General features: G+C 33.1%; 2 protein-coding genes across 2 annotated transcripts; both read left to right on the top strand.

Annotated features, from left to right (window-relative positions):
* Positions 1-246: 246 nt before the first annotated feature.
* On the top strand, positions 247-6113 carry LOC107914687 (transcription factor bHLH128). The gene is made up of 6 exons (XM_016843682.2): positions 247-863; positions 3794-4116; positions 4318-4449; positions 5208-5273; positions 5444-5512; positions 5770-6113. Exons 1-6 carry the CDS (start codon positions 506-508, stop codon positions 5821-5823), a joined length of 1002 nt encoding a protein of 333 aa, XP_016699171.1. The 5' UTR covers positions 247-505; the 3' UTR covers positions 5824-6113.
* A 12737-nt stretch (positions 6114-18850) lies between these two features.
* On the top strand, positions 18851-21114 carry LOC107914685 (ras-related protein RABA5c). Its single transcript, XM_016843681.2, has 2 exons — positions 18851-19340; positions 20554-21114. Exons 1-2 carry the CDS (start codon positions 18893-18895, stop codon positions 20865-20867), a joined length of 762 nt encoding a protein of 253 aa, XP_016699170.2. The 5' UTR covers positions 18851-18892; the 3' UTR covers positions 20868-21114.
* The last annotated feature ends 208 nt before the right edge of the window (positions 21115-21322 follow it).

The following is a 21322-nucleotide window of genomic DNA, read 5'->3' as shown; positions in this document are numbered from 1 at the left end:
TAAAGACCAATAATTTAAGAATTTATGGACAACAAATTAGCAAAAGTGGAGGGATTAAATTGGTGAGATTAGATTAAGTTATTAATTGTTATAAATTACGAGAAATTAAAGTAAATAAAAATTGGATGTAGTTATAATATAAAATAATAAAATAATTTTATTAGAGTGAGACTCCAATCAAAATTTGGCAATAAAATTATTTAATGTCATTAATAATAAAATCAACAATAGTCCAACTCGGCAAGAGAACAAAAAAAGAAAATCAAAGAGCACGTGAATTATGCCAACTCAGATAAGAACTAAAAAACAATTTAGTTGTGGTGACGTAACAAAAATCACCACCGTGTGATGGAAGCAAAACCTCCATACGACATTTCCCCATCAAGCATCCAAACCATCCCTCCATTTTTATGTACTCCTTTGAGCTTTGAAAAAAAGAAGATTTCTCCTTTAACTTATATAATTTCCCTTCCTAGTTCTTCCATTTCTCCACGCTACCAAAGCCATGTATCCATCATCTTCGTCTCAAAAGCCCATGGGTCAATCCGGCCTCACCCGTTACGGTTCTGCTCCCGGCTCCTTTCTGGCCAACGCCGTTGATTCCGTCATCGGAGCGGACCCTAACCTCGTCGGCCACTACTTCTCCGCCGCTGACTCCTCCTCTTTAACATCAGAGTCAACTTGTAAAGTCAGCTCATCCAACGATCCGCGAGAGCCTAAATCAGCTGCTGCTGCTGCTCCTGCTCCTCCTCATCCTCCTCCGCATCATCCCCATGGATCTTACCCTGCACCTTCTTCTTCCTCTCTGCTCAGACAACGCAGCTCCCCCGCCGGTTTCCTTAGTCACCTCACATCGGAAAACGGTAACGCCTCCTCCCTTTTTTTCCCTTTGAAAGCGACCGTTTTGTCCTTGTTTATCTGATTAATCATTATCTACTTAGGGGTATTTTTGACTTTTATGACTTCCTTTCCTTTTGATTGGTGGCTTTCCTTGGCCTGAATAATTCACCGGCATTATTATGCTAAGCGTTGACGAAATGTTTAAGTTGACCCGAATGTCACTTTCTATTCAATTTAATTACGAAAATTAGAGTAATAATGAATCTCACCTTTAAAGAAAAGATTGCTTTAATTTGATTTGGTGTCTTATGTAACTCATGATTTACCGTTGCAAATTTATTTTTATTAATCCTAATCTAGTTTACTTTGTTGTCTTTAATAATTATTAATCTCCAAAATGTTATATTTCAACGTCCATTTTCAATTTTGATTAAACGTTTTAGTTCTTGAATGAAGCAAAGCAAAACTGGGTTATTTCCATTTTTTTTAAAAATTACTAGCTTGTCAAAGTGCGTTTTTAATACTGAATTTGAATTTCCGGCTTTCAATTTTAATTTTATAAAATAGGGTTTGTTTTATGATTTTTTTTCACTCATAAAGTTTTAATATTTTCTTCATGAATATTTTTACGAAAAAAATAAATTTTCAAACAAATAAAAAGTAATCAAGAAATTTTATATGGTATTTTTAAAAAATAATTTTGTAATTTTAAATATAAAATATTTATTTTTACATCATAAGAAAAAAATTAATTAATTATAAATTAAATAAAAATAGAATTTGATTTGGTTTGATCCAATTAATCGGTTTGGGTTGATTTTTGTTTTTTCGATAATTTTTTCTCAACCTTAAACAGAACTTATCAAGTATCTTTAAATTACATTAAAAATACACATTAGCTTCTTAAACTTTGCTGATAATTATTTTTTAAATAGATGAATTAATATTTGATACTACTAATAAATTTTTTTAACTTTTTTAGTAAGTTTTAAATAACTTTTATGCACAACTAAAAAGTTGAAATGATATAAAATTATACTATTCTTTTTGATCTATCTTTAGACTGTATAGTTAAAAAGCTAAATGTTGCAAAAGACAAAGGCACTTTGAAGCAAAGAAGTGTATTTCAACATGGGGTGTTGTAGTTTACGCTTTTAATCCTTCAAAAATTCATAATTTGTTTCATTTAATATATTAGAAATGATAGATAAAATTGTCAATTACTGTATTGAATGTGATATTTATTAATCTGTATATATCTGGCACACAGATCTAGTCAAAAAACATAGAAATAAATAATCCAAAAGCTTTGATAGTGTGTTTGTGTGTTGCTTGAATGAATACAAGAAGGTGGGTAAAGAGCAAAAGAGAATGAAAATAAAAGAAAGAATGAAATTAATGGTTGGTTAGGGAAAGTTATAGATAGCCAATCAATGCAACCCACCATGGTTTTTTGCCGGCCGGTGAGATCTTACAGGGCATCAATCACGTGCCACACATGTCCCCACCAATTTCTTAGGAATCCAAACATTATGCTTTTATTTTACTTTATGGAAATCGATATAGACGCATAAAATATATATAGTATATTATGCCTTTTATGGGGGGTGAATATTTTATGATGTGCAAGTTGGACAAGTTGAAATAAAGTAAAGATAGATGAGCTTTGTAGCTCGATCTGACATTACTTCAGTGGGGGTGAGAGGGACTTGAAGCTTAGAGTTGTTCATATCGTCTAAATGCCCATTTGCACGAGGATGAGAGGGATCCCACTATACTATAGTGTTTAATGTACCCTTTTTACTCATGTTTAGATTTGAAATATAAATATTAGATATAAGTTTGTGTTCTATACGATAGATTTATTTTTTTATTTTTTAAAATTTTTATGTTTTTGAATGTTTATATCCTCGTTTTTAATCTGGATATGAATGTCGAAAATAAATGTTTCAGAATAATAAGGGTGAATTATATTAGTAGTCACTCAATTATGTTTTTTTATCACTTAATTATGAAAAATTATAAAATAGTCATCCAAATATTAGTAAATTTATTTTTTGATCACTCAATAATGAAAAGTTACAAAATGGTGTCTCAACTATTCAATTTTGTCTTTTTTGATCATCCAATTATCTTGGATTTTTGGGTGTTTCCATTTTTATGTTAACTAGCTGGTGATAAAAAGAGACAAAATTAAAATGTTGGGTGATCATTTTCTAACTTTTTATAGTTAAGTGACCAAAAAAAAAATTACTAATAGTTAGGTGACCATTTTATAATTTTTCATAGTTTGACAAAAAAATTTATGACCTCAAGTTTGCCCAAAAATAGAAAAACTCATTTCTCAGCCAATCCATGCATCCAAAGGGATCCTAGGTCGCAAGCCGTACATTTTAAAAAAGTTATGTGTAGGATATTTCAGAAGTTTATATTATGTCATATCCCTTCTTCACTTTTCTATCCAATATACATTTGGATTTGTGTATAAAGATGTAATTACTCAAGGACTTTCAAGTATATTAAAAAACTTTTAAAAAAATTTAAATATACATGTATCAACACATGCTCATAATACTTAAAATTCAAATTCAAGTATGATATTGATTATATGCACGACTTGCTACATATCTATTTAACCAGAAATTAAAAAGTATTAAGTTAAAAAGTATTACTTAAATGGGCATTGTCATAAATTAAACCATGCCTATACTATGAAAAGTTTACCACATACCTACAAGTCTAAAGTTAACTTTTCTGCTAGATTGCAGATTTTATTGGTTCATATGAATTTCACAAAAACGGATTTGGGTGTGAGTATCAAATTTGGATATGTATCCGATATGCCTATACCTATGTTCGAGCAAAACATAATATATTTCAATTTTTCCAAAGCTATCTATATTATTTTTCTATGAATGACTGTTGCAGCAAAAACTAAACATGACCATTGCAGGTTTTTCCGTTACAATGGGCAACAGAAATTATAGCTCTCAAGGCAGTGGTAATGGTGGCCATGGAGTGTCAAGGTTGAAGTCCCAGTTGAGTTTCACTAGGCAAGATTCTCTTTCTCAGATCTCTGAAGTGAGTGAGAATCTTGTGGATGGTGTTAGCTCTAACAGTAACCACCAAAATCCTGCACATTCGTTTGCTGCTGCTGGCTTTGGAATGGATTCATGGGATAATACAAACTCCATTGTGTTTTCTGCCCCATCAAGCAAGAGGGCTAAAAATCTTGATGGCGATATTTATAACTGTTTCAATGCCTTGGAAACTCAGGTACATACTCCATCAAGAATTACTTAATGTTGTTTGTTTCCCAAGAAAATGAATATTCAGGAGGCCATTATATCTCATTCTTAGCTTAATGGTTCTTTGCCAAATAGGAGCATGATTTGCAGCAAATAGTAATGTGTTTTGCAGTCATGTCATTTACTTCTTACTATTGCCTTATAGGCTTCCCTTGGTTCTTTATTTCAGTTTAGCTTGCCCCAAACGACACTCGAGATGGCCACAGTTGAAAAGCTGCTACATATTCCTGAAGATTCCGTGCCCTGCAAAATCCGAGCCAAGCGTGGTTGTGCCACTCACCCTCGAAGCATTGCTGAAAGAGTAAGTTAAAATTCAATAGCTGCCTAGAAATCGAATTGTTTATTCTTAGTAAATTCTGTAGATGTATAGGTTCATAAGACCAACCTATAGTCTTTTAAATAGCCAGTTCTGTCTCATAACATTTTTCAGGGCTATCCCCTATAGTTTGTACGATGCCGATGAGTTTATTACATCCATGAATCCCATCCTTCATTATTTCAAACATATTTTTCTAGGATGAAACGTTTAACATTGATAGGCATGATCCTGTAAGGAAGAACCAGTTTAAGATATTTTTATTTCCCTTTAAATATATATATATACCCTTGTCTTTTGGCTCGAAATTTTATTTGATGTGCATATAAATGGAAGTTACCAATGATATGCATGAAAGAAAAATGGCAAACAAGGTGCTTGATACATTGCATAAATCATATATCCTGCTGCATCACTGAGGCATGAAATTATGGTAAAATTTCTGCTCCTTCAAGGTGTTGGTGACAAGTATGATAAGACAAGACGACTTCTAATGAGTGCCAGAACATTATCTGCATTTGTATTTGTTGGTTCTATAGGATAGTGGACAGCTTGTCTAATAGTCATAAATAATAGTGGTCCGATAATTGGTAATGCTCGTCGCCACTTGCTCGTATGGTTGACTTGAAGAGTATGCATATAAATTATAGAGTGTACATTATTATGATGCATGAGGAAAGAGTAATCCTCTAAAGAATGAGAAATCATATTGAGCATCATTAAAACTTCTTATATATGTACAGGAGAGAAGAACAAGAATAAGTGGGAAGCTGAAGAAATTACAAGAGCTTGTTCCTAACATGGACAAGGTAATCACATATTTCTATTCTAGCCCTTAGATTGAATCTATATTTAAGTTGCTTCAAATCATTCATTACCTTTGTGATTTATGGTTTTCAAGTTACCATGAAAAGGATACAAATTGTAATATATATATTATTTTAAACAAAGATGACATATCGTTAAAATCTTCTTGCAGCAAACGAGCTATGCAGACATGCTGGACTTGGCTGTGCAGCATATTAAAGGCCTTCAAAACGAAGTTCAGGTTCGTAAATATGTCATGCTGAGCTTCAAACAAGATCTTTATCATGCTTCTGAATATTATATGGATAATGATACGGAATCTATATGCGTGTGTGCATGTGCATGTGAGTATATTCAATTTAATTTTCTCATGGCCAAAAAATTAATATCATTAGGGCTTGGAATCCAAGGGCGTTGCACATGGGGACTTAAATCCTTAATTTCCAAGTGTTTTTTGTGAGACAAAATCTTAAGACATTTATGGTTGTACTTTTGCAGAAACTCCACAAAGAATTGGAAAGTTGTACATGTGGGTGCAAACAAAGCTCATGATGATGAAGGCTAACCAGGTTTAAGGAAACAAGAAGTTTGTCTGATTTCCAAATTTTGAAGCCAAGACTAATTTAGTTGGCTTAGTTTGACTTAATAATGAAAAAGTAGAGGTAAACAACTCGAAGATGTATATAAATGGAGTCACATTGTTTCCCTAGTTTGAGAAGTGATTGAGTTGGAAAATGAAAAAAAGAAGCAATTTGTTAGTTTTCCCTATTAAAATTCAGTGTCTGTAATGTAACATATGTTTTGGCTTTTGTATTTTAAATGGGAATGAAGAATTCAGTTTACATGTTTGGGTATTTAATTTAATATTTTGAGTTTCTTATATGTATAAAAAAGTTGCAATGTTTTGAGATGGGACAATGGTTTGGATGTAAATTTTTCAGGGTAAAATCCAATTATGGTTTTGATTTTATTTTGGTTACTCAAATGTTAATTTTTTAGATTTAGCTACTTAATTTTTTGAAATTAAATATTTTCGTCATTCTTCCTTTACTTGCTATTAGATGAGTGACGAAAAGGTGGTGTGGTTTTTTTTATTAGCTTAATAATAAATTTAGCTCACCAATATTTATACATTTTATTAATTTAATCTTAAATCTAAAAAATTAAACAAACTTAGCCGTTACAAAATTTATAATTTTAGTTTTAATTTTAAAAGTTTCAAAAAAAGAAAAATTAAAAGAAAATCATTTTAGGATAAAAATAAATAGAAAAGGTGATTTAAAAAACTAAAATGTGTAAATAAAAATCAAAACATAAATACTAAAAAATAAAAATATATATATCAAATGATTCAAAAAGAAATGACACAAAATGGATTGAGGGGTATTAAAGGGAGATGAAGTTGGACATGTCAATGGGACATGGAATTGACAAGGTTATCTTTCTTGATTCAACTCAGCTCGTATTTTTAAATCATGGACTAGATTTTATGAGACTTTGGTTAGTTGACCGACGTATTTGGACTACGCAAGTTTAAAAGTTACTAATGACATGTTCAAGTTAAAAAGAACAAGGCGAAAAAAAAAACTTTTCTAGGTTTTTCTTTTCATGAAAGATTTCATATTGTATTATTTTCTCTACTCAAATATTAGATCTCTGTATATTTTTAAAATAAGAAAAATTCAAAATAATTGTTTAGTAATAGTTTAAAAAATTGTTAACTTTTTAGGGGGGAATTGAATAATATGGTATTAATCTAAATTATGACACTTGGATAGTTGGATTTAAGCTAACTTAATTTTTTACCATACTCACAAAGGTGACATTAGTTTAAAACGAGCACAATACAAATGGCATTAAATACTCTTCTTGTTCAGCGAGTTTTTGGGGTACGCTAAGGAATATTAAGAAAATGAAGTTTTTCAAATATTTTTATTATTTTTTTAAATTTTAGAATTAGAACTAATTGAAAACTTTTGTAAATGTTGAGGTTAAATTTATTGAACTTTTTAGAATTCAAACTAACATGACAAATTTTTCCGCGTTTTAATGTCAGTATCAGTTTGCTGGTTCGGTGGTTGTGGGTGTGAAGCTTCATCTTTAGGTCTCGTGTTCAAATCCTCATGAGTGTTTTGGAGGGGTCAATTTTATTTTAGTTTGTTAAAATTTTAATACTTATTTATTTATTTATTTATTTATATCTGAAACAGGGTGTTATCCCAAAATTTTTCCACTTTCTCACATTTCTCTCTCCCACTTTCTCTGACGATTCACTTTTCTTCTTTTTGTCAATTTCTTCTTTCTTTTCTTATTTCCTCTATTTTTTCCTTTTTGCCTTTTGTTCTGTTCCGATTATTTTTTGTAGTCGTCATTAGTTATTGTTTTACAATTTCGTTGATAGGAGTTTCCAGGTAAGGGTAGCTTGAGTTGGATTGTTTGATTTTCATCTAAACTGGTATTGCAAACTTCATGTTCTGATGGATTTTGTTTTTGTTTGTGCGTGTTAGTCTGAAGTTCGGATTGAGGTTATTGTGGGGTTTTAATTGTGAATTCAGGTGTGCTCGGAAACTCTCCAATTTCGTTCTCCAATTGTTGGTTTGATTTTGTAGGACTCGGTGAATTCTATGTGTGTTTCTAAAATTAACTAATCGAAGTGTTGTTTCGCTATTGAATTGTATAAAAATCTGGGTGTTTTGGTATGTTTATGAATTACCAAAGGTTAGGGGTCTGTTTCGTTGCCAAGAGCGCATTTTTCAACCTGTTTCCGTGTGGTTTTATGACCACACAGGCATGTGCCGCACACGGGCGATTCACACGGCCGTGTGAGATTGGGAATTAGGGATTTGGACGAATATTGGTTCCACATGGCCTGGCCACACGGCCGTGTGGCTGGCTTTTGGGGATTTTAATCAATTTTCACACGGGGTGTACCTTGGTCACATGACCGTGTCCCTTAGCCACACGGGTGTGTGAGATTTCCACACGGCCGTGTCTACTTGGCACCTTATTTTATCAATTTTGGATAGAGAGTTACATGGACTATTCACACGGCCATGTAACTTGGTCACACGAGCGTGTGTCTCCTTCATACAGGCAAGTACAATTTGCACACGATGTGTAGACCACCACATGGGCGTGTTGACTTCCACAGGGCCTAGGCACTTCCACATAGCCAGGGCACATGGCCGCGTGGCCCTATTTCTCAAGTTTTTATGGTGTTAAAATTTAACTTGTTTTGTGTTTTTGTATGTTCAGACCCCTGGTTAAGCCTTGGTAAATGTGTTTGGGACTCGGTCAAGTTTGGATTCGTGATTAATTGTGCAATTATAAGCTTTAATTTAATTGTTCGTATATATGGTGTAGAAGTCTAAATTTGTTGTTGCTTTCATAACTGAGCATTAAAATATTAGTGTAATCAAATCTGATTCTGTGCAACTGGAAACGTGAATGCTTGTTTCTGTATGTATGTCTGCGTACTGTCTGCATTGCTATATTAGCATGAAAACTTTGGGGTTTGGTTCTGGAGAGAAGGAAGACTGATCAGATTTAGTAGTTTAACTATAATACATATGTACAGAGGTTTATCACACTATACTATACATATGCTAGCTCAGCTGCATTTTGTTAATTCAGTGGCTTAGTTCCACATTGTGGTGTGTAGGGTTGATGAGCCTATTATGGTTTTATGTGGTGTACAGGGTGGACGAGTCTTTTGTAGCCCTTATGTGGTGTGCAGGGTGGACGAAGTGGTGTTTGGTTGGTGGGGTAGGATTTTTGACTCGTTATATCTGTTGCTCATCTGTATATATATCTGATTATGTGACCATTTGAATATTGATGAAATAGTTAATATATTATAATCAGTGTGTTACTTAATGTGTGTTTGGAATGCTTTGAATACAATTTTATGTGTTGAATATTACCGATTTGAGTTCCCTTTGTATGTGATTCTTGTGCATTTACTAATCTGAAATATTCGATGTGTTACTCTGTTGGCTAATTACTTTTGGTTTTGAACTCACACTGAGCTCGTGTAGCTTACCTCCCCTTAGTGTTTCTTCCTTTCAGGTACTGTCTATACTTTGGAAGCTGGACTCGACGTATCAGAGGTCTCAGAAAGATATGATTTGTTTCTGTTTAAGTAAAATTACATAAGTTTTATACGTTCGATTTTAAGTCGGTTGTAAAACGATTATATAAACTGTGAAACAAAATTTTTATGTGGGACTTTCGTAAAGTGTTATCTGAATTGAACCTTAGAAACTGTGGTTTTATTTCTGAATGTTTCGATGCCAGTTTAAGGTTGTTTCAAACATAACGAACAAAAAGGGTTTTCTTGGTGTGAATTATAGTTTTTGTTTTTGCCACTTTTGGTGGCTTTAGAATTCGGTCTAAACTTCTAGGCCAAGTTTTAGGGTGTTACATTTAGTGGTATCAGAGTGAGGTTTGTAAAAACTCAGCCTGTGTTTTTACGTATCCATGTGTGTGCGTGTTCGTTTTGAAAGAAAAATGTTGATAAACCGTACTACAGTGTTTTGAAATGATTTGTGTTTTAGAAAATTTTTACGAAAATGAAATGTCTGAGACTCCGATGCTGGTCCGTGCGAAACTCTAGGAATGTAAGATTAGTTCCGTAAGATTAGAACTGTAATGTTTTGATATTTATGCTTGTGTTCTATTTTAGGTTCGATATACATTCTGGTGGTAAGCGAGATTGTGAGGATTAGCCTGGTGAGACTCTCAAGGAGTCGTCAGCTTCTCTGAGACGTGTGTTTGTTCAGAAGTCAATGCGATTTTGCCAACTTCGGGTAGCGATAATCCGGAGGCTGGTACTGAGGTATTGACTGGGTAGTGAGAGAGGTTCTAGAGAAAATTTTCGAGGCTAGATTAGAGAGAAATAGAGAGTTGGTTCAAGGTAGGTGCGTAGATTGTGGGAAGAAAAGATATCGTAGTCCTTCAAGGTTGGACCCTCAGTTTACGAAGCGTGTGAAATCGCAATTGAGTGTCAGTAAATGTAATGTGGAAGGTTCCAATAGTGGCACAGACGTATCGGTTTGTGGGTACTCTAAGAAGCGCCATCTGGGCGAATGTTGGAAAAGGTCGAGAGCGTACCTTAGATGTAGGTCCATGGGGCATCGGATTAGGGAGTGTCCTCGGCAACATTGAGACAAGTATGGTCGTAGGTTATTTTGGCTATGTCTGTTTTTGTTGTGAATGATTGGATCGTCTGTTCAATGGAGAATGGTTATGTGAGTATTAGTAATTTAAGAATGCTTCTGTTAGAAATTAAGTACGGTATGGTAGTACTTTGGGATTAAAGTGCGCATTGGGAGTGTAGTTGTGGAGCTTGTGTTAGATAACTGTTCTGTTAATGAGAAATTTCGGGGACGAAATTTTTTTAAAGAGGGGTGAGTTGTAACACCTTGAATTTTAGGGTTAGAAATTTTAAAGTTTGAAGTAAGGGTTAGTGAGTAGGTTGAATAATTGTGTTTGTTTCCCTGTTTTAGTGTCAGAATGAGCCTCCTGGTTCGGTGGTTGTGGGTGTGAAGGTTCATCTCTAGGTCTCGTGTTCAAATCCTCATGAGTGTTTTGAAGGGGTCAATTTTATTTTAGTTTGTTAAAAGTTTCAATAATTATTTATTTGTTTTTTTATTTATCTGAAATAGGGAGTTATCCCAAAATTTTTCCATGTTCTCACATTCCTTTCTACCTTTTTCTCTGACGATTCACTTTTTTTCTTTTTGTCAATTTCTTCTTTCTTTTATTGTTTCCTCTATTTTTCCCTTTTTTCCTTCTATTCTATTTCAAATTTTTTTGTCTTCATTAGTTATTGTTTTACAATTTCGTCGATAAGAGTTTCCGGATAAGGGTAACTTGAGTTGGATTATTTTATTTTCATCTAAACTGGTATTGCAAACTTTATGTTCTGATGGATTTTGTTTTTGTGTGTGTGTTAGTCTGAAGTTCGGATTGAGGTTATTGTGGGGCTTTAGTTGTGAATTCAGGTGTATGTTCGAAAACTCTCCAATTTCGTTATCGAATTGTTGGTTTGATTCTATAGGACTCGACAAATTCTGTGTGTGTTTCTGAAATTAACTAATCGAAGTGCTGTTTTGCTATTGAATTGTACAAAAATCTAGGTGTTTTGGTATGTTTATGAATTACCAAAGGTTGGGGTCTATTTCGTTTCCAAGAGCGTGTTTTTCAGCTTGTTTCCTTGTGGTTTCATGACCACACAAGTGTGTGCCACACACGGGCAACTCACACGGCCGTGTGAGATTGGGTATTAGGGATTTGGACGAATTTTGGTGCGACACGGTCGTGTGGTTGACTTTTAGGGATTTAGTCGATTTTTACACGGGTGTGTGCCATGGTCACACAGTCGTGTCCTTTATCCACACAAGCGTGTGAGATTTCTACAAGGCCGTGTCTGCTCTGCACCCTATTTTATCAAATTTGGACAAAAAGTTACACAGATGTGTGTCTCCTCTACATGAGCACGTGTCTCCTCTACACGGGCATGTGCAGCTTGCACATGGGCGTGTAGACCACCACATGGGCATGTCGACCTCCACACGACCTAGGCACTTCCACACGGTGTCGCCCTGTTTCGCAAGTTTTTGTTCTGTATTGAAATTTGACTTGTTTTGTGTTTTTGTATGTTTCGACTCTCGGTTAAGCCTTGGTAAGTGTGTTTGGGACTCAGTCAAGTTTGGATTTGTGATTAATTGTGCAATTATAAGCTTTAATTTTATTGTTCTTATATATAGTGTAGAAGTCTGAATTTATTCTTGCTTTCATAACTAAGCATTGAAATATTAGTGTAATCAAATCCGGTCCTATGCAACTGGAAACATGAATGTCTATTTCTATATGTATGTCTGCGTACTATCTGTATTGCTGCCTTAGCATGAAAACTTTGGGGTTTGGTTATAGAGAGAAGGAAGACCGATCTAATTTGGCAGTTTAACTATAATACATCTGTACAACGGTTTACCGCACTGTACTATACATATGCTAGCTCAGCTACATTTTGTTAATTCAGTGGCTTAGTTCTGCATTGTGGTGTGTAAGATTGATGAGCCTATTATAGTTCTATGTGGTGTACAGGGTGGACGGGCCTTCTGTAGCCTTTATGTGGTGTGCAAGGTGGATGAAACGGTGTTTGGTTAGTGGGGTGGGATTTTTGACTCATTACATCTGTTGCGAATCTGTATATATATATATCTGATTATGTGGCCATTGGAATATTGGCAAAATAGTTAATATATTATAATAAGTGTGTTACTTAATGTGTGTTTGGAATGCTTTGAATACAATTTTGTATGCTAAATGTTACCAATTTGAGTTCACTTTGTATGTGATTCGTGTGCAGTTAGTAATCTAAAATATTCGATGTGTTACTCTGTTGGCTAATTACTTTTGGTTTCTAACTCACACTAAGCTCGTGTAACTCACCTTCCCTTAGTGTTTCTTCCTTTCAGGTACAGTCTGTGTTTTGGAAGCTGGACTCGGCTTATGGGAGGTCTTAGAAAGATATGATTTGTTTCGGTTTAAGTAAAATTACATAAGTTTTATACGTTCAGTTTTAAGTCGGTTGTGAAACGATTATATAAACTGTGGTACAAAATTTTTATGTGGGATTTTCGTAAAGTGTTATCTGAACTAAACTTTAGAACCTGTGGTTTTATTTCTGAATGTTTCGACATCAGTTTAAGGTTGTTTCAAACATAACGAACAAAAAGGGTTTTCTTGGTGTGAATTAAAGTTTTTGTTTCTGCCACTTATGGTGGCCAGTGTAATCTTCGGAATATGGTCTAAACTTCTAGGCCGGGTGTTGACACCATTTTTTGGAGAAAATAGGGTCGACTTGGATTTTTGAAAATGAAAACGAAAATGGGAGTCGCCACCAATCCTTTTTTGATGAGGTGTGATCGGGTCACCCTAGAAAATGATTGTTTTTAATAAACGATTTGATTTTATCAAAACAACGATTTTGGTCTACGAAATTTAGAAAACGGGTTCGGGAGTCGGTTACGTACGAGGAAGGATTAGCACCCTCGTAACGTCCAAAATTGGTACCTAGTCGATTATTTAATGCCTTAATGTCGAAAATTGAAAACTTTAAAGAGATTTAAAAATACGATCCTTTATTAAAATGTTTGTATAAATCAAATTATTCGTTGAGGCTCTCTCATTTTGGAGAGAGAAAATGTCGCACCCAATAAGTTACGGCATGATATTTCACCTCCTCAAAAATGAGCTTGTCCGAAAAACTCGTATGGTAAAATTTAAGAGGATATTCAATTATTTAAGTCAGATGAAGAAATCACGGCCCAATACGTTAGGGCACAATTTCTCAAAATTCTAAACATTGAATATTGCCTTTATTAATTTTTTAGAAAAACCTCGTCTCGAGAAAACAATGTGTCACATCCAATGCGTTAGGACCCAACTTATTGAATTCCCGATAATGAACTTTTTATTTATGTTTTTGTTTTAAAGAGCACCATCGATTATTTAGATCCAACGAAGAAAATTGGAACCCAATACGTTAGGGTTCAATTCTCTCGAAGATCGCAAATACCGAGTATTGCTTTTAATTTGAAATTTTTCCTTTTTTGACAAACCCGAGTAAAAATGGATGTAAAATAATGATAATGATGATACTGTAAGTAAAATAATACGAGCAAAACAAAAGATAAATAAATAATAAGACCAATAAAACAAATAAATAAAAAACAACCATGCAGGCACAATAACAAATAATAAACAAATAAAAACTAAAGTAAGAAAAATAACCATAATAGACATGTAAATAAATAAATGAACAAAATTATAACAATATAAAAAATGTATATATATGTATAAAATTATGAAAATGAAAAAACATATGCGTGTACACATATTTAAAACTATTATACATGAAAATATATGTAAGTATGTATGTACATGCATATATACATATATAACAATCATCAAATATATAAAAGAATATATATATATATGTAGGTAAATATATGAATTATAAAATATAAAGAATATAAACAAAATATATATTTTGAAAGTATAAAGAATATTTAAGTATATATATATGTATATTTATGAAAATGAAATATATATAAACATGTATGTAGGTATGTGTAAATATTATAAAATAAAAAATATATATATGTACGGGCATGATGCATATATGTATATATATATATGAAATAAAAATAAAACTAAAATAATATAAAACTAATTAATATATTATCACAATAATAATGAATAAATAAAAGAAAAATAAAACTAATAATGATTAATAATAATAATAATGGTAATAATAATAATAATAATAGAAAATAATAATAAAGTAATTAACTAAATAATAAAACTGCTAAAAACACAGGCTGAATCGAAATAAAAACGAAATTACTAGGCAAATTCAAAATAAAAGAAACGAAAAGGACTAAATTGCGACACGCGCCGAAAGAGGGGAGACCAAAACGGCAAATAGACTAAGTTCCCAAAACGCGGCGCTGCATTGGACGAAAATGAAACAAAAATAAAACTATGTGGCTAAATTAAAATAAAAGAAAATAACGAAAAAGGGCCAAATTGCAATGCATTGCAAAGTCAGAGGGACTGCGCGTGCAAATATCCCATTTGAAAAAAACACGCGGGTCCTCCCCCCAGGGTCGGGTCACCACGCGGGTCGCACAGAACGGCGCTGTTTTGGCGCTAAAACACCTTGAACGAAACGGTGTTGTTTCGCAGCTGTATAAAAACTAAAATTTTCAGAAAAATCTTCATTTCCTCTTCTTTTTCCAGAAAAAAAAACTCATTCTCTCTCGGCCTCTCTCTCTAGTCCGGCCTAGGTCCGACGAAGGCTCCGGCGCACCTCCGCCGTAGCTCCACCGCAAGCGGCGGCCGGAGGCGCAAAACCGGGCCTTTCTTAGCCCCGCTTAAGGTTCGTTACCCCCAGAACCCGGATTCAAGGCTGAATCCTTTGAAAGGTGGCCACGAACCCTTGAAACAGAGGGAAACCGTTTGGTTTCTCCTCTTCTGGCACGGCGCAGGTAAGGTTTTTTATTCTTGTTTTTTTTTTGGTTATTTTGTATAACAAAAATAAGAAAGATAAAACATAAATAATACAAGAGATTCAAAAGCAAAAAGAAGAAAAACCTCAGATTTCTTTTCTGTTTTGTTTCCTTAATATTTTTCTAAAAAGCCCCAAGTTACAATCCGTTCAAAAATGGCTTTATAGCCGAAAATACAAGGCCCTATCTGTTTTTGCTTTTCAACTTGTTTCTTTTTTGTTGTTTGTCTACTTTGTTGTATTGTCTTTTCATTTTGCAGGGCGGTTAGAGCAGGTGGGCAGAGGCGCGCGGCGAGGTGGCAGAGCAGGTGGACAGAAGGGTCGGAAGGCCCTAGGTGCGGCGCACCTAGGGTTAGGGTTTTCTGATTTTTTTTTGTGTTGGGCCATTTCGGCCATTTAGGTTTTGGGCTAGGTTATTTAATTGGGCTTGCTTTTTGGTTGTAATTGGGTTTTTGGGCCCCGGGTAAATTTGGGCTTCTACACCGGGTTTTGGGGTGTTACAATTTTAACATAAATAAACTATTTTATATCTATTTAAGTCATTTTTTGGCTTACTTTAAAGTTTGGTTACAAACGGGGTCGTTTTGGGTTTAATCGGAACAAAACAGGGTAAACAGGGTCAATGTCGCGACACTAAAAACAGTAAGCTTAATATTGTAACGCTAAACTCAGATGTCGTGACACTAGCTTCGAGTGTCGCGAGACTGACTTGGATGTTGCAACACTAAGACAGATTACCCAAAACACCTTCAACTAAGTCAAAACCATTTTCAAACATCTTATATCATATCTAAACACTTTTATGACTTGAATTATGTCATCTTAACATTCAAAAGTTCCATATAAATCATAAGTATACCTAAGTTCATTCCAAGGTACAAAGTGAAGAGTTTATTTTTCCCTATATATGTTTTGTTCAAAAATTGTCAAAAGGGGAGAATTTTGACACATTTGGCAAGAAAAAATTTTGTGGTTGTTTCTGTGGTTGAATAGTGGCCACAACTTCAGTCATTGTTTCATTGTTGTTTTTTCCTATTTTCAGAGTTGGCAAATTTTAGAACAAAAGAATTGAACTATTTGTTCTGGAGATATTTGAACAAGTTAAAGCCCAAAACATTAAGACTAATTGAGTTGAAATTAAAGATTTGAATATTGATAACTTGCAAATCAAGTAAAGTCGCTTTCTATATTTGAAGACATTGAATTACACCGAGACTCTTATGGAATCATTTCAAGATTATTCTATGTTGATTTTTAACTTTACTTAATAAAAAAAGTGATTAGACTATGACTCTTATGTAAGAAAAACCTAAGTAGTATATAAACTTATGTTTTGTTTAGGTTAAGAAAAGATCGAGTGATTGAGAGAGCACAAATTTGTTCAAATAAGGAACGTTCTATGTGTGCATTGTTTTTGTAAGCAATCTAGAGAATCTCTTGTATAGCAAAATTAAACTTTCAAGGGGGAACCTTGGTGGGAGAGTGACCTAGCCTTAGTACAACAATGAGGCTACTAAATTGGTGAGAATTAAACTGATGTTAAGAATTAAATCATTGGTTGGACTATGAGAAAGGTAATGGATCATTGTTCTAGGCAAGGCTTTGCAGACGTAGACTAGTAGGTAAACAATCTCGGTGGTCATCTTTACGTTTTTGCACTTTTGATTTCGTAATTGAAACCGTGGTCATAGTTTCAAGCACTATTCTAGCCATAGTTTCTATTTGCTAAGTATGTTATCAAATTTAAAAATTTAATTAATAAGTTTTTAGATAATTAAATTTCAAATAAAGCATACTTTTCATTTGTAGGAGCATTAACACAAATATATATATAATAGCTTTTTTAAATTTAAAAAAAAAACACTATAAGAAACTTTCAAAAGTTGAAGTTGGTTCCAAACATTCATTATTTGGTGAAAAGCTTCATTAATAGAACACGTCCCTTGCTATGCGTCAAAACATCATATTAAAATCCTAAATATTATATTTAATTAATGTATAAAAACGTAATTATAATTTTTTTCCTTTTTGTTTTTTTATAGAAAAAAATAGTAAACATTCGTCGTAAATGGTAAATGACAAGTCCATTAACATAACAAAAGCCTCGGCCTCGGCCTCAGCATCAATAGCACATTATAACACATTGACAATTGACTTTGTTATAACTTAAGCACGACATATCTGAAGTGATTACAAGCACTTAATACGATAAATAATTTTTTAAATAAATACGTCATGAAAAATAACATAGTATTATCTATAGAAAATAAATTATTAATTTATAAAAATCTATATAATTTGCTAATTTAAATGAACACAGACATAGAGTTTTTTTCTTTAAATTGAACCGATATTATAAATTTATACAAAATATGATATGCATTAAGACGCAACACGAGAACGATATGAACATATATATTATTCTTTAAATTGAGTCATTAGGATAAAATATGGCATTACATGTAAAATAACATGTACATGGCAAACATACAAAAATATGTCAAACAAATAATTAACTTATAAAAAATTATTATATATAAATTTATACTCTAAAATACAAATATGAGATGAAAACTAATATAATCACAACGTACATGTAATGTTTATAATATGCATAAAAAAGATTTTTGTCCAAACTTATTTAAAATAGGAATAATTCACATGGTAAAAAGAATAATTGGGATCTTGAGACATTATAATATAACATATAAATATAACATTTTATAATGTTATAAATATAATTTATGATTTAATTAAGAGGAAAATTTTTTGAAAGATGGAACTGATACAATATGTAGATATAGAATTAATGATTTAGAATATGATATATATGATATAAAATCTTTTACCCCTTAATAATTAAATATCATTAAATCATTTTATAAGTTTGTTATGGTTTTTATGAATGATGTAAAAAATAATTTAAAGCATATTATTGTGTGAAAATATTAAAATTAATAAGGAAAGATGTAAAATAGAATTTTGAATATAAATAAATAAGTGATATAATATCATTCAATAATTCTGCACTGCTATAAGTATAGCTCTTTTTATAAAAAGGTTAATTACTCAAATAAATCTTCAATTCTTTAACGTAGCAAGCTGTAAATAATAATATGTTAGGAAAAATATAAAAAAATTATCTACTTTTTTTTTTTTTAAAGTTTGTAACATTATCATCACTTTTAAAACATTTAAACTTCATAAATTTAGAAAATATATGAAATTTATGAGTAAAATATTATGATATTCAATATTTTATTTTTACAATTTTAATCAAAGTCGTAATCAAAATACAAATCTAAATATATGCCAAATATCAAACTATTATATCACAAATGACATGATGGAATTCATAAACTTAAATACTCAAGATCTCAGACTTAAATTTTGATATCATGTACCATAATCTACTAGTTTAGTAATACATGAATTAGAATGTATATAAAAATTTAACAAACTACTAAAGTAGTTAATTAGTCCGTAAATAAATAAAAAGAATCCTATAAGAATCAATGATCAACCCACTAAATAAGCAGTATGAGTTTTGCCAGCTTAGCTTTTCAGACACAGCATCATCGCCCCAAATCCCATTCACCTGTCTTTTCTCTTCTCTTCTGTCCTGTCTCAACACCCAAATCTGAAGGCAAAGCCATGTCGGACGACGAAGGCACTGGAGAAGACTACCTTTTCAAGATTGTAATAATCGGGGACTCAGCCGTTGGCAAATCCAACCTCCTTTCCCGCTATGCCCGAAACGAATTCAGCCCACATTCCAAAGCCACCATTGGAGTCGAGTTCCAGACCCAAACCATGGAAATCAATGGAAAAGAGGTTAAAGCTCAGATTTGGGACACTGCTGGTCAAGAAAGGTTCCGTGCCGTCACTTCTGCTTATTACAGAGGCGCTGCTGGTGCTCTTATTGTTTATGATATTAGCCGCCGCACCACCTTTGACAGTGTCGGCCGGTGGCTCGATGAACTCAAGAGTAACTTCTGTTAACGCTTTGTTTGCTGATTTTTCCTTTTCTTGGTTTTCGTTTTCGTATCTGGGTTTTTGATCTTTTCTAGATGGAGTGAATTTATATGGATTTTAAGCAGGTTCAATGATCTTGCTTTGTAATGGGAGGGTTTGGTGTTTTGTATCTAATGGTTAATTGTTATCGTAACGGTTCAAGATTCGCTTTTGGTGGATTTGGCACTAAAAAGGAGTCTTATAGGAAGATCCAATTGAATTTTTAGTTTGATTGGTGGTTTTTTTTGTTCCTTTTTGTGTCTTTTTCAGGATTCTATCTTGTGTTGAAGGCATAGATCTGATGCTGTAATGATTGTAGTTTCAGGTGATCTATATATATATATAGACATGAGTACGGGATATCATTCTCCGAGAGCCCTACAAATACATGAAAAGCTTAAACAAAATTGACCATGCTCCTGTTGAACATATATCCGATATTCATACTTAGAGATCATGTAACATAGGAAGAAAGGTGAAAACCCTTGTAGAAAATAGAAAACAGAGGGCAAGGGACTGATTTCTTGATGCTTTTTAACTAGTTTCATTACCCCTTGGCTTGATTTCATTTTGTCAAACAGGGTATTTGATAACTTTCATGTTGCAAATTCTTACCTTGTGTGTGCATGTTGCTAGGTACTTTCACCTTCTCAGTTTTAATTATACATTAGAACAAATAAAGATGTTAGATTTAGATTGTTCAACTCGTCTTTGGCAATGTGCATTCTCGTTTTCTGCCTTGTTTCTGGTGATATTTAATCTTTATGTCTTATAGAATGAGCCAAGGTTGTCAAATTAGGATTTATCCTGAAACTGTTCAATAGAGAATGCTGATAAATATCACAAGTGGCAATGTCCAGTGTAGGTTCTTGGAATCTGCTACTCAAATTTCTGTATTTAGAAGAACTAAAAAAACAACTATACGAGTATGATAACACCAGAAATAATACTTCAATACTCAATCTCCAAAACCATACTTTATTCTTTTGTTGTTCCGTAAAACTCCAGAGCATTGAGACAGTTTCATGCTTTCCATTGCCTTCTGCACTCTTCTTGCATATTATTTACTTCTCTATGTTTACTGTATTTGTGATTTCTGGTCTGCTTTTATGCTCAACATCTATTTATATTTGCTTTGAAGTTGGGAGATGTTCAAGGGTCATGCTTATTTTAAAACTGTTTTGCAGCTCATTCCGATACGACTGTAGCAAGGATATTGGTCGGCAATAAATGTGACTTGGAAACTATCAGGGATGTGAGTGTTGAAGAAGGTAAAAGCCTTGCTGAAGCAGAAGGGTTGTTTTTCATGGAAACATCGGCTTTAGATTCAACAAATGTCAACAAGGCTTTCGAGTTAGTTATACGAGAAATTTACAACAATGTCAGCAGGAAGGTCCTGAATTCGGATACTCAAAAAGCTGAATTAACCGTAAACTGGGTAACCCTTACCGAAACCGATGGATCGAAGAAAACCCAAAATTTTTCTTGCTGTTCCAGGTGATCTTGTACGTTGGAAAGAGTCAAGGTCTTCCCATGGTTTGTTCATTCAATTTGGTTGGTTTTACAGAAAATATCACATTACATAGTTAAATTATTGTTTTGTGGTTAAAGAAAATAAAGACTCTTATTTCTGGTTTGGCTTATGGATACAAAGATGTATGCTGAAAGTGAAGTGAAACAGGCAGCCATCTGATTTCACATTGTAAAACTATTTATTTTTAATTCAATATCTTAGCAGGCTTGCAGTATTTGTAGTTGTATAACTCTCTCTCTATTTGGAGGATTCTTAGAAGTTTATATCCGTATGGAAATGCATGGGAACAACATATGTTTAATTAGGGGGTTGGCAGATGAGTCTTGGAACCTGATTAATGCTTGGTAACTCGTTCCTGGATATTCTTTAGTTGTTACTTACCTATATTACTAAAAATCGACGAGTTTGAGTGTCGGATATGG

The sequence above is a fragment of the Gossypium hirsutum genome, chromosome D10 (assembly GCF_007990345.1).
Source record: "Gossypium hirsutum isolate 1008001.06 chromosome D10, Gossypium_hirsutum_v2.1, whole genome shotgun sequence".
NCBI classification, from domain to species: Eukaryota; Viridiplantae; Streptophyta; class Magnoliopsida; order Malvales; family Malvaceae; genus Gossypium; species Gossypium hirsutum.
Note: the sequence above shows the minus strand (reverse complement) of the source record. Positions and strands in the feature narration are given on the sequence as shown.

Excerpts from the sequence above, each read along its gene's own strand:
- LOC107914687 (XM_016843682.2), top strand. The coding sequence starts at position 506 with ATGTATCCATCATCTTCGTCTCAAAAGCCCATGGGTCAATCCGGCCTC. Across the intron at positions 4,117-4,317 it reads TCAATGCCTTGGAAACTCAG|TTTAGCTTGCCCCAAACGAC; the intron begins GTACATACTCCA and ends TCTTTATTTCAG. Across the intron at positions 4,450-5,207 it reads CTCGAAGCATTGCTGAAAGA|GAGAGAAGAACAAGAATAAG; the intron begins GTAAGTTAAAAT and ends ATATATGTACAG.
- LOC107914685 (XM_016843681.2), top strand. The coding sequence starts at position 18,893 with ATGAGTTTTGCCAGCTTAGCTTTTCAGACACAGCATCATCGCCCCAAA. Across the intron at positions 19,341-20,553 it reads GTGGCTCGATGAACTCAAGA|CTCATTCCGATACGACTGTA; the intron begins GTAACTTCTGTT and ends ACTGTTTTGCAG.